This window comes from Petaurus breviceps, unplaced genomic scaffold (assembly GCF_028583685.1).
Source record: "Petaurus breviceps papuanus isolate PSGF00001 unplaced genomic scaffold, PetGlider_PUasm1.0 90842, whole genome shotgun sequence".
In the NCBI taxonomy this organism is placed as follows: domain Eukaryota; kingdom Metazoa; phylum Chordata; class Mammalia; order Diprotodontia; family Petauridae; genus Petaurus; species Petaurus breviceps.
This window is the reverse complement of record NW_027187358.1, coordinates 19,399,175-19,413,129: the sequence shown is the minus strand read 5'-3', so window position 1 is coordinate 19,413,129 and position 13,955 is coordinate 19,399,175. Positions and strand designations below refer to the sequence as shown.

General features: G+C 35.5%; 1 protein-coding gene across 8 annotated transcripts in view; it reads left to right on the top strand.

Moving 5' to 3' along the window:
* ASB3 (ankyrin repeat and SOCS box containing 3) overlaps nt 1–13,955 on the top strand; it is a 131,646-nt gene that overhangs the window by 18,558 nt on the left and 99,133 nt on the right. For 6 of the 8 annotated variants that reach the window (XM_069071694.1, XM_069071696.1, XM_069071693.1 and 3 more), the window contains one exon: nt 13,467–13,676. In XM_069071694.1, the coding sequence (XP_068927795.1) occupies nt 13,481–13,676 (196 nt within the window). In that variant the 5' untranslated portion in view covers nt 13,467–13,480. Of the gene's footprint in view, nt 1–7,873; nt 7,932–13,466; nt 13,693–13,955 lie in introns of those variants that run through there. The other 2 variants (XM_069071697.1, XM_069071699.1) reach the window with 2 other exon arrangements.

The following is a 13,955-nucleotide window of genomic DNA, read 5'->3' as shown; positions in this document are numbered from 1 at the left end:
AATTTGTTTAGCTATTCCCCAATTGATAGATATCCCCTGAATTTCCTACTTTTTGCCTCACAAAAAAGAATTGCTATAAATGTTTTTGTACATATAGGTCCTTTTCATTTTCCTTTGGGATCTAATAGTTGTATTGCTGGATAAAAGAGTATGCACAATTTTATAGCCCTTTGGGCACAGTTCCAAATTGCTCTCCAGAATGGCTGGATCAGTTTACAACTCCACCAACAAAGCATTAGTGTCCCAGTTTTCCCATATTCCCTCCAATATTTTTCATTTTCCTATTAGCTAATCTGCCAGTTATGAGGTGATTACTCAGAGTTGTATTAATTCACATTTCTCTAGTCAATAGTGATTTAGAGTATTATTTTTTTAGAGCAATTGGGGTTAAGTAACTTCTTCAAGGTTACATGGCTAGGTGTTTCTGGGTGGGTGCTAAGTGTCTAAGCCTGGATTTGATCCCAGGTCATCCCGACTCTGGGGCCGGTGTTCACTGTGCTACCTGGCCGCCCTGATTTAGAGTATTTTTTATATGACTATGGATAGCTTTGATTTCTTCTTCTGAAAACTGCCTGTTCATATCCTTTGATCATTTATCAATAAGGAAATGACATTACACATTTGATTCAGTTCTCAATATATTTGAGAAATGAGGATGAGAGAAACTTGCTATAAAATATTTTCTCCCAGTTTTCTGCTTTCCTTTTCTTCTTGGCTGCTTTGGTTTTGTTTTTGCAAAATCTTTTTAATTTAGTGTGATGAAAGTTATCCATTTTACTTCTATAATGCTCTGTTATGTCTTGTTTGATCGTAAATTCTTCCCTTATGTGTAGATACAACAAATAAAAATTTCCATATTCCCCTAACTTGCTTATGATACAACCCTTTATGTCTAAATCATTAACCCATTTTGACCTATCTTGGTACATAGTGAGATATTATTTTATACTGTGTTTCTGCTATACTGTTTTCCAGTTTTTCTGGCATCTTTTATCAGTGAGTTTTTGTCCCCAAAGTTTGGATCTTTGGGTTTGTCAAATGCTAGATTGCCATGGTCATTTAGTACTGTGTATTATGTACCTAATCTATTCCACTGATCCACCGCTCTTTCTTAACCAGTACCAGATAGTTTTGGTGTTTACTGCTTTGTACAGTTTGAGATCTGATATTGCTAGGCCATCTTCCTTCATATTTTTTTTCATTTATTCCTTTGATATTTTGGACTACTTCTACTTCTTTATTGTGTTTATTTGTATACTTATACTTAACCCCTGTTGAGTATGATAGACTTCTACACCCAATTGAATGTATTTGTATTATACTATATTATTTAAATTATATTAAATATATTATATGTGTATTTCTCTGTTTTTGAACCAATTCTGATCAGAGATTCAAGTGCTGCTCACCTACCACCATTTTCTCCTCCACTGTAAAATTCTTCCTTGTGCACCTCTTTTATGTAAGATAATTTTTCCTATCCTTCCTCTCCCTTCCCTTTTCTCCCAGTGCATCTCTCTTTCTCACTCATTTTTTTTATATCATCCCAAGATAATTGAGTTATACCCATACCCTCTGCCTATGTAGATGCTTTCTAGTTGCCTTTGTGATGATAGACTCAGGAGTTACATGTGTTATCTTCCTATATAGGAATGTAAATAGTTTAACTTTATTCAGTTCCTTATTACTCTTTCATGTTTACCTTTTTATGCTTCTCTTGAGCCTTGTGTTTGAATGTCAGATTTCCCACTTAGCTTAAAACGCTTTATTTCATTAAATATCAGTTTTTCTCCCTGAAGGATTACACTCAGTTTTACTGGGTAGGTGATTATTGATTGTAATCCTAACTATTTTGCCTTCCAGAATATCATATTCCCAGTCCTCCTTTCGTTTAAGATGGTAGCTGCTAAATTTTCTGTGAGCTTGACTGTGGCTCTATAGTGTTTGAATGGTTTCTTTCTGACTGAGGTATTTTCTTCTTGACCTGGGAGCTCTGTATTTTGGCTGTAATATGCCTGGAAATTTTCATCTTGGGATCTCTTTCAGATGGTGATTGTTGGATTCTTTCAATTTCTGTTTTACACGCAGGTTCTAGAATATCAGGGCAATATTCTGTTAATAATACCTTGAAATATGATGTCTAGATTCTTTTTTTGATCATGGCTTTCAGATAGTTGAATAATTCTTGAATTATCTGTACTTGATCTGTTTTCCAGGTCAGGGTTTGTTTTTTTTTGCCTTTTGGAGGGCAAATTGGGGTTAAGTAACTTGCCCAAGGTTACATGGCTAGTTGTTTTTCTGATGAGATACTTTATGTTTCTTGTATTTTTAATTCTTTGGACTTTGTTTTATTGTTTCTTGATATCTTGTGGAGTCAGCTTCCATTGCTCACTTCTAATTTTTAAGGAGCTATTTTCTTCCTTATTTTAAGGAGTAATTTTGTACTTTTTTTATATTTGGCTACCTCTTTATTTTTTAAAGGCATTATTTTCATCAATGAAGTTTTGTACCTCTTCTTCAATTTGGCCAATTCTGTTTTTTAAGGTGTTATTTTCTTCAGTATTTTTCTGTACCTCTTTTATCAAGTTGTTAATGGCCATTTCATAATTTTTTGCTTCGCTCTGATATCTTTCCCCAGTTTTTCCTCTACTATTCTTATTTGAGTTTGAAAACTATTTTTTAAGCTCTTCCAGAAATTCTTGTTGGGCTGATGTCTAACATTTTTTTCTTTGAGGCTTTGCTCGTAACTCTTGACATCATTGCCTTCTGAGTTTGTGTCTTACTCTGGCTTGTCACTCTAGTAGATTTTTATGGTAAAGTTCTTTTGTTTGTTTCCTCATTTTTTTCTAGCCTGTTTCTTGACTTTGAACTGCCTGTTAAAGTTGGGCTTTTTTGCACTGCTGTTTTCAGAGCTAGTTCTAGGAGTTTGGAAGTTTTCAGGGCTTCCAATATAGTATAATCCAGGGAGAAGTATGGTCACTGCTCTCCTGGTCTGTGCTCTTTTCCCTACTGAGGAAGGGGGCCCCTGCTCCTTTTGGATTACAATTGATACTGTTCCTCCGTGCCCCTGCTCTTGTGGGATCTAATACCATTCCTCAGGGTTCTTGCTCCCTTGGGATAGCAAATGCTGTTATCTTCCCAGGATCCATGACACAGAAGTGGGTATAGGCAAACTAGTTGCCAAACAGTACCATGTCCCATGTCCAGTGCCAGCATAGGAGTCCCCTGTAGTCTTTTTCTGAAAGTTGCCCGATCCCCTTTCCATATGTGTCTTGAGAGCCTCTAAAGCTGCTACTGCTTCTCTTAGTCTCACCAAGCCCCACCACTGGTGTTTCATTCATGTTGACTTCCTCCCCTCCTTCCCTCTTCCCCCACCACTTCATGTCATAGACCTTATCTTCTGACCTTCTAAGTTGTCTTGGGCTGGAAGAATGTCTCGATTTGATCTTTTGTTGACTCTGCTGCTCGAGAATTAGATTTGAGGTATTATTTTTAAGTTATTTGGAAGGGAACGTTAGGAGAGCTTGACAGAAGTGCTTCCTCTGCTCTACTATATTGGCTCTGCCCAAACACTGTATCTTAATACCATTTATTCTTTTGTTTGACAGACAAAAAAAGTCAGATAACAAATATTTATCAAGTACCTGCAATTTTAGGTGCTGTGGATACAAAGACAAAGAAGAAACAGTTGCTACCCTCAAGAAGCTTACATTCTATTGGGGAAGAAAGATATCTACAAAGTGCTTATATTATACAACTTCCCTCCCCCTCCCCAATAACATCTCCTAAAATTGCTAAACAAGCAAGTTCAAATTGGTTCACAAATTGGTTCATGCCACAAATCAGTTTACTTTAGATAAAAAGACCAAATATAATTGGAGGGCATTAATAAAAATGAATCTTGTGAATGGTGAGGATCTATCTTGCCAACTATTTTCACATTTAAAATCACTTATACAGGGCTAAAAATTTTTATAGTAGAGAAAAAAAATGAGAAATTGAATTTTGTTAGCCATAGAAAAAGTCATAGCCTGTCTTCTTATATCAAAAAACTTTTAGTTGATTGAATGTATTTTACTTTTCTCTCCTTTTCACTTACCTGCTCTACATGGCATCACATGTTACAGAAGATATTTGAATTTTATCATTATTTGCTCTTGGGAAGAACCAAACATTTTTTATTTTATGTAATTTTTTTGAATGATTTTGCCTCTTCAAATTTCTGGGAAAAAAGATCAACTTTCTTAAAAGTGGAATGCCAATTGAGACTAATTTACTTACAGTGTAAATTAAAAGAACCTATTCCATCCTTACCTATGTTTATGATAGATGCCATATATGTAAGAACAACATCTATTGATCTCACCAGACCTCATTGATGTTTTTTTTTTAAAAATTCTTATATAGGTGCCTAAGAAGTGTTGTGTACTTAGAACTATATTGTAAGAGAAATTAAAAGATTTCTTTTTTTGTTTTATTTTATTTTAATTTTTTAACATTTTTAAAATAAGATTTAATATATTCTGTAGTTTGGGGCTTTTTTTTCTTTTTAAAAATTGATGCTCTTTTAAAAAGTAAGGCTGTCATAATTTGTTGAACTATAAGTTTCGAATCTTATAACAGAGACTTCAAATTGATTATTGATTGACTATTGATCAGAGTTCTGTTGTTTTTGATTGTCGTATTTCTTTATATTCTTTTCGGGGTCTTTAGTTACTGTGACTGAAGGTCTTGAAGAAGTAATTGCCAGGCTACATTAAGGTGGGGTTTGCTTCCTGAGGTTATGGATATGGGGGAGTGCCTAAGCTGGAAATAAGACTGGAGGTCTAGGGGGAGCTCTGTTTCTAGGGTTCTTTTCATTGGCAGTTAGTCAGCAGTTAGTGCTATTAGAAATGAGTCCTTTTCTATGGGGATTGCTCCCTTCAGTGTTGGCTAATAGGACCTGATTTAGAAAAAAGCCAACAGTTGGGGAGGGGGTAAGGTGCTCTTATTCATAGGGATCTTTGGCACAAGGTCCTCAATTGTCTCTTTGAGTGAGAGATGGTGGTGGTTTGATTTACCCTCTGTTTCTTGCCTATTCTTTAGGAGGCAGTGATAGTTGGTGGGGATAACTGATCTCTCCTGTGCAAGAGTTGTTCCCCCGGATGATGGCTCCAGGGACTCGGCTAGAAGCAGGATGGGTGATCTGGGGGAAGTTGCCACATCCATGGCTCTTGGGCTTACTTGCTCCTATGTTTTTGGTGTTGGTTTTGGTGAGGAAGAGGGGCCCATTTTCCACAGGGACTACTCCCATCATTGATGGCTGTGGGCTTCAGGTTGGAACCATTGCCAGTGGAACCCAAGGATCTTGGGTTGGGGTGTCCGGGCTGTCTCCAGTAGGGTCTAATGGGAGGTGGTAGTGATCTAACTTGCCTAACGTGTCACCTACTGTCTCTCTCATGATTTCTTGTTTTACATGGTACTCCCATTTTTCTTTTCTAAGTGCTCCTGATGTGTCTTTTATATTTAGGCCAAAGGTACATTTGGAATATAAGATGTCAATACAAATCTAATTTTTTGATAGATTGCATTCCAGAAAACTGTGAAGTTTTCTGAGCAGTTTTGGCTAAATGGGGAATTTTTATCATCAGTTTATAGTTTGTGTTTTAATCAAACACTAGGCTTTTATGTTTAATTACTTCTGATTCTTGCTTATGGGTTTGTTTGGTTGATCAGGTTTTTTTTTTAAACTAATATTGAACAGTTTTGATGATTTTTACTTTGAAGTTTGAAGTCTGGAAGTGATAGCTCCCCACAGGGAGCTCCCCCCTTCTTACTTTTTTTTCATAATTTCCTTTGATATTCTTGACTTCTGGTTCTATAGGTATATTTGTTATCATTTTTGTCTTATTCTTTGAAGCAGTCCCTTGGTCATTTGTTTTCTGTGACACCAAGTCTATAAATTGATTTGGGCAATATCATCTTTATTATAATGGTGTGGCCCAATCATGATCAAAGGAATAATATTTACTTATTTTAGGTATGCCTTCATTTTTCTTATAGTTCTTTGTAGTGGTAGTTATGTAAAACTTGAGTATTACTTGGTTAACTCTCAGATACTTTTTGCATTTTATAGTTATTTTAATGGAATTTCTTTTTTGACTTTTTTTTGCTAGTAATGCAAGAAAGCCTAGTGATTTTTGTGAATTCATTCATAACTTACAACTTTATTAAATTATTCATTTTTAAAAATTGACTCTCCAGGTTGCTCTAAACCAAAATATCATCTGCAGATAGAGATAACTGCTGTCTTATTGCCTATGCTTATTTTTAAAATTTTTTAAATTAATTTACTTATTTTTAGTTTTCAACATTCACTTCCATAAGTTTTACATTTTCTCAACCTTACCTCCCTTTCCCCTCCCCAAGATGGCGTGCAATCTGATATAGGCTCTGCATAAACATTCTTATTAAAATTATTTTCACATTAATCATGTTGTATAGAAGAATTAGAATGAATGGTAGGAACCATGAGAAAGAGAAAAGAAAATAAAACAAAAAAGAGAGCAAATAGTATACTTTGATCTGCATTCAGACTCCATATTTCTTTTTCTGGATGTGGATGAAATTTTCTATCATGAGTCTTTTGGAGTTGTTTTAGGTCCTTGTGTTACTGAGAAGAGTTAAGTCTGTCAAAGTCAGTTATTGCACACTGTGGCTGTTACTGTGTACAGTGTTCTCCTGGTTCTGCTCACTTCATTCAGCATTGGTTCATATAAGTCTTTCCAGGTTTTTCTGAAATCAGTCTATTCATCATTTCTTATAGAATTTATAACTTCTGTAATACTTATAGAATAGTATTCCATTACATTCATATATCACAGCTTGTTCATCCATTCCCCAATTGATGGACATTGCCTTAATTTCCAGTTCTTGACCACTACAAAAAAAGCTGCTGTAAATATTATACAACCCTAGAAGTGGTATTACTGAGTCAAAGGGTATACACATTTTTGTAGCCCTTTGGGCATAGTTCTTTCATTTCTTAATGATTCTTACAAATTTTACTCAGTTCTCTATATATTTTAGAAATGAGGCCATTAGAGACACTGGTTGTAAAAATTCTTTCCCAGTTTTCTGCTTCCCTCCTAATCTTGATTGCATTGGCTTTGTGTAAAAAACTTTCCAATTTAATGTAATCAAAATTATCCCATTTTGCATTTTCTAATGTTCTCTATCTTGTTTGGTCATAAATTCCTCCATTCTCCATAAATCTGACAGGTGAATATTCCTTGCTTTCCTAATTTGCTTATAGAATCAAGCTTTATATCTAAATTGTGTACCCATTTGGCCTTTATTTTGGTATATGGTATAAGATGTTGGGTTTGTGCCCAGTTTCTGCCATACTCTTTTCCAGTTTTCCTAGCAGTTTTTGTCAAATAGTGAGTTCTTATGCCAGAAGCTTGGGTCTTTGGGTTTATCTTTGGATTTGTCTTTTTCTTGTCTTATTGTTATAGCTAGCATTTCTGGAACTATATAAAATAATAGTGGTGACAATTCAAATTCTTTATTCTTTGTTATTTATCTGTTACAGATAGATAGATACTATATTCCATATTATGAAAAGAAATATTCCTGCATTTTTGATGAACGTACAGAGTGCTATACTTTGTTGCTTTACAATTTAAAAAAATTTTTTGTTTATGTTTTCTTACGTAATTCTCACAACAACTTATTGAAGTAGGCAAGCTAAGTTATACTATTGTAAATTTATTGATGAGAAATTTGAGACTCAAATGATTTGACCAATCAGATCACACAGCTGACAAAGGTCAGAGCCATAATAGAGTTCAGACTGATTGCTAATCTATGATCCTTCCTACATTTTCCTCAGGGGTATTGAACTCACACTTGAACTCTCATCAACAGCGCCAGATCAGCCTGTAGAAAAGGTAGGAATATCACTGAAGAGAAAAAAAGAGATGGAAAAAGCATCTTGGTTGATGAAACATACATAGAGGAGATATATTTGTGTTGAAGGAGATGTCATTGTGAGGGTGCTGAGGGATTGTTTTCTAGTGGAGGGAAGGAAATATGCCAAAGGCATAGAATACAGTTTGCACAATATTAATCCCAAGAAAAGACAACCACGAGAACATCAGTTACTAAATTATATGCTGGGAGAGTTTAGGTGGTGCAGTGAATAGAACACCAAACCTGAAGTCAGGAGGACCTGAATTCAAATGTGGTCTCAGACACTTGACACTTATTAGCTGTGTGGCCCTGGACAACACACTTAACCTTGATTGCCTTGCACACACACGTGTGTGTGCATGTGTGTATAGATATGTATGTATGTATAGATATGCATATATAGAATACATGTACATGCACACACATATATACATACATAATTTCTCATTTACATAATTTTTTTTAATGTGAATCACATATGTATTCGTGAATCAAGACTATCCTCCATGAGGGTATTAGAAGGGAAAAAGGCAGGGTTTTGGAAGTGATATTCCATAGTAGACCACATTTTTACCATATAAAGGACTGACGAATATAAAAAATATAAGATCCTACTGTATTTTCTGTTGATTATAAAATAGTATTTGATTTAGTAGAGCAAAATGCACCTTCAAGACTTTCTTCCAAAAAGGTATCTTCCATTTATACTTTAAAAACATTTAAAATTCCTTGAAAGATATAGTAGTAGAGAGTACCTTGCTTAATAATTCTGTGACCATAACCACTAGACAAATGTCGCATAAAATGTGGAGGTGCTTAATTGCTATGATAGAAATCTAGTGTTGAGTTTATGTCATACATGGTGAGGTCTTCCATCTTTGCAGCTGCCACAATGCTAGTTGCATTATACCATTGTAGAGCCTCCTGGAAGAAATCTATAACCATTCAAAAGAATTTGGCCTGACTTTCCACAAAAGGAAAGACTGAGTGAATGAAGAATGTCTGTTGCCTAAATTTTAAAATGCAGTTTGAATGGACAAGCATATTATATAGAGCTTGTTTGTTAGTATACACACATGCACACACATCTGGAACAGGCAATATGAATGAACATTGAGTTGGGTTCACTAGACAGGAAGAGAGCAGCCTTAATTGCCTTTAGGAAATTGCAAAGCTCTCATAATGAGCCAATTTTTTTCCTTAGACAAACAAAGGACTGCATTTTTTTCTTTTTTTCTTTTAGACTCAAATACCAGAACTCAAATACAGAATAGAGAAAAGAAAAAGATCCATATAAACTTAAATAAAAAGTAAGAAAAGGAAAAAAAAGCATGTCATGTACATTGTGGAACATGAGAGGATTCAAAATATATAGCTATAAATTATCATTTCACAAAAGCCTATATGATAAGTATTACACGTTGTGTTGAGAGCTGTCCATCTTTTTTTTTTGCTTCCTTGTAAGTTTTCTTTTGTTTTCTGCTGTTCACTTTTTACTTTGTCCTTTTTTTCCTCCTTCCCCTCCTCCCCCCACTGAAGGATACATTTAAGTGCAGATATATTTATATATAGACATATGCATACAAATATACCTATGTACACATACATGCATATACATATGTACATATATAGACATACTTTCTCAGGACCACATTTTTAATACCAATATTTTGCTAATATCAATTTAGCTATAATACATGGAAAATAGCAATCTCCCAGGAATGAAAAGTATTACACAGTGGGCAATGGAGAGGTGTGTGGTGGCTATAAGCAGGCTGCAACATATAACCAATGAAAACCTTTGAAGAATAGTGTGAAGGAAAATGTGTTATGGAAAATTCTATTGCATTTCCTCTGTCGATTATTTTCAATTTATACTGTAGATTGCTTGAGAGCAAGAACTATCTCTTATGTTTGTATCCCTAGCACTTAGCACAGTACCTGTTATGTAGAAGGTGCTTAATAAATGTTTATTGACTGACTGAAAAAGAAGATGGCCTGGTCATGTGTTAATGGCAAGGATTAACCTGTTAGTGAACAGCCCAGCTGGTCTACTAATATCCTTTTGATGTTAGGAGAAATAAAGGAAGCCTCTATTGCAATGATTGTATCACTTGGGAAGAACTTAAGAGAAAACCTGGATGAATATTGTGCAGGAAGGACAGGGAGGTATGGATTGGAATCTCTATCATTGAAGATTTATGAGATCACATAGGCATGTTAAATACTTATTCTGTGTATATGTATGTACATGTATTATTTATCTATTTATTTGCTTGTTATTTTCCCCCATGTGGGAAAGAAATTCATTTTTTCCTTTGTATTCTCAGTGCCATGGTAAACATTTATTGAATTGAAAGGCTTTGCAAGGGGTATGTGTTGGTTTGGAGTGGGCACATACAGCAATTAAATCACATATCTACCAAAGTACAGTATTTTAAAATAAGTATATTGAAAGATGGAGACATCATGGCAGAGTGATAGGAAGCAGTACAGTGAGCTTCCTCTTCGAAAATTCCTCCAAATATCTAGAAAATGCATTAAGACTGATTCCTGATGGGGGAATCTGAAAAAGAACACAATGAATCCTTTTTCCAGTACAGCTCAGCATAGAGACATAAAAGGAGTTTTAGGGGTTCTGGAGACAGGTCCAGCTAGTGTCCACGGAGAGGCTGTGTCCCTGGGCAAGAGAAGGTCTGAAACCATATCAAGGTACCTAAGTGGGGACAAATATGAATTGGCAGCTATGTTGCCCACTTTCCAGTTCAGGGTCGCAGATTTATGATGGATTGAAAAGGGGTCTCTTGCAGGAGAGTGGTGTTCTTGAGTGAAAGGGCCTGTGGCTGTGTATGGAAAAAGGAAGAAGTTTAGAAACCAGTAGTTGCAGTGGTGTGACTCAGACCTCAGGCACAAAGCAAGCTCATTTCCAACATCTACCTGGCCTGCAGAAGAATAACCAAGGCAGGAATCCCTGACCAAGGGGAAGCCTAAAATTATGCCACACTCTACTAACAGAGCTTTCCAGCTGGCTGATAGGGGTGTGCAGTTTACTTTTTGCTCAGACCCAAACCCAGAATGGAAACTTGCAGATCTCAGAACTGAGGAGGTCAAGGGGTGGGGCTAAGTGCAGAAATCAGATTTTGCTTTGGATCTGAACACTTTGGGAGCACTGAAAGCGTACAGGTCCCCAGCTCCAAGAAAGCAGCAAGAGAACCAATCCGCTCTTTCTCTTCAGGAGTGTCTTAGCCCTAGCATCAAATCTGAAGTGAGGAAGTAAGCTTTAAGAATAGACAAATAAACAAAGAGAACCCTACCTCAATAATATTAAGGTGACAGGGAGCTCAAGACATGAACACTGAGAATGACTCAAAAATATCTTCAGGCAATGCCCCAAAGAGGACCAAAGGTCAGGTATAAACAACTAGAATTCCTGGAATAAATGAAACAAGAATTAAAAAAAAAACAATGACAAAATCAAAAGCAGTTTTATAAATATAATGAGAGTGCTTGAAAATTTGGAAAAGAAATGAGAGCTATGGAAGAAAGAATTGCTAATAGAACTAGCTTGGCATCAGATATATAAAACCTTGTCCAGGCAACAAACTTCTTGAAAATGTGAATGAACTAAATAGAAGCCAGTGACTCCATGAGGCAATAAAAATATTAAAGTCAAAAAGCTGGAAAAATTAAATAAAATGTAAAGTATTTCATAGTAAAAACAACTGACCTGATAAACAGATAAAGGAGAAAAAAATTAAAGAGCTATTGGACTATTTGAATGCCATGACATTAAAAAGCCCACACATTACATTTCAAAAAAAATCTTAAAAGAAAATTACTTAGATATCCTAGAACCAGAGGGCAAAATCTAAATAGAAAAAATTCATTAGTTACCTCCTGAAAGAAACCCCCAAATAAAAGCTGTTAGGAATATCATAGACATAATTCAGAACTTCTAGATCAAAGAAAAAAAATACATCAAGGAGCCACAACGAAAGAATTCTGGTAGCAAAGAGCCACAGGGAGGATCACACATGATTTAACATTTGTCACTATAAATGAGTGGGGAACTTGAAATACAGTATTCCAGAAGGCAAAGTTTGTGGTTTTATAGCCTAGAATAACTTTTCCAGCAACATTGAGTATAATGCTACAGAAATAAAATAGACTTTTATTTAAACAGAGGATTCCCAAACTTTCCTGACTAAAAAAAGACCAGAGGTGTATAGAAATTTTGAAGTTCCTCACAGAGGTGAAACATGAAAAGGTAAACATGAATGAACAATGACAAAAGACCTAAATATGGATAAACTGCTTACATTCAAATATGGGGAGATGATACATATGTCTTCTCTGAACCTTTATCATCATCAGTGTTCATAGAGGAAGTACAATTAGACAAACTTGGGAGTGTTTCTGTTATTTTTGATGATCTTAAGAATGGAAAGAACACATTGAGGGGGAATGGAATGGAAGGTTAGGGAAAATTGTCTCATGTAACAAAGGTGCATAACATCTATACAAACAAGGAGGACGGATGGGTGACTGACACTGGAGTCTTACTCTCATCTGAACTGGTCAAAAGAAGGAAGAACATCCATGCACAGTTGGGTACAGAAATACATTTTATTCATTGGGGATATATATTGAGGGAAAGGGGAAAAAGAAAAAGGGAAGGAGAATTAGAGAAAAGGTTTAAGATTAAGGGAACGATTAGTTCTAAGCAACACAAAGTCCAAGGATATACAAGAATATTTATAGCTCTTCAAAGGATGGGAATCTGAAGGAGTAATCACAAATTGAGGAATAGGTGAACAAGTTTGGTATATGAGAGGACTAATGATGAAACATGTTACCCATCTCCTGATAGAGAGGACTTAGAATGCAGAATGAGAATTTTAAATTTTTTTTAGACATGGACAGTGTGGAAATTTGTTTTGATTGACTCTATGTGTTTGTAATGAGTTTTATTGTTCTTATGTTCTTGATAGGTGTGGAGTTTGAAGTGGGAGGAGAAGAAGGATAGATCTTCACTACAACAAAATATTTTATTTTATTTTTTTAAAGCAATTGGGGTTAAGTAACTTGCTCAAGGTTACACAGCCAGTTATTTTTTATGTGGGTGCTAAGTATCTGAGGCTGGAACCTATCCTGGGTCTCCCGACGCTGGGGCCGGTGCTCTTACTAACTGCGCCACCTGGCCGCCCCAACAAAATATTTTTTAAAAACCCACCTAAAATAAGTGTCTCAATACAATTCTAATAAACCTTTTATTTTGAAGGGCAGATTAAAAAAAAAAAAACTGCCTTTAACTTAGGCTATAGGTACAAACTCTAAACTAGGTGTAGGTTATTTTCCACCTCTCCTTTCCCCCTGCTTATAATGTGTGAAATGCTGGACTGGTCCATTGGTGCAATTAATTTCTAAGTGCATTCTTCGTTACCCTTAATGAAATAGACTTGTAGTACAATTGGTAACTTGTGAATTCTTTTCCCCTCATTTCTTTCTTCTAGATCAGTCTGAAGGAATGGATTTTACAGAGGCTTACTCAGATACATGTTCTGCTGTTGGCCTTGCTGCCAGGGAAGGAAATGTAAAAACCCTAAGGAAACTGCTCAAGAAAGGATGTAGTGTTGATGTTGCTGACAACAGAGGATGGATGCCAATTCATGAAGCAGCTTACCACAATTCTGTAGAATGTTTACGGCTGTTAATTCGTTCAGGTAAAGTCAAGTTGAGGTATGAATAATTTGACTCACTAAGTTGCACTGTCATCTATTATCAAGAGTGTTTTCTTTTTCTTCTATACAAAAAAATCACTGAAGGGTTATTTGAAGATTGGTGAGATACCCTGGTCCTCATGTAGTAAGTCATATTATGCTGCGGAAAGAGATTCATGAAGTGACACGTACAAATATACCTGACTAACTTACTTTTATTGTCTTAGCCAAGTAAAATGCCCAAAAGAAGTCAGATATTTTATTTTATGTTTTAAATAGTCA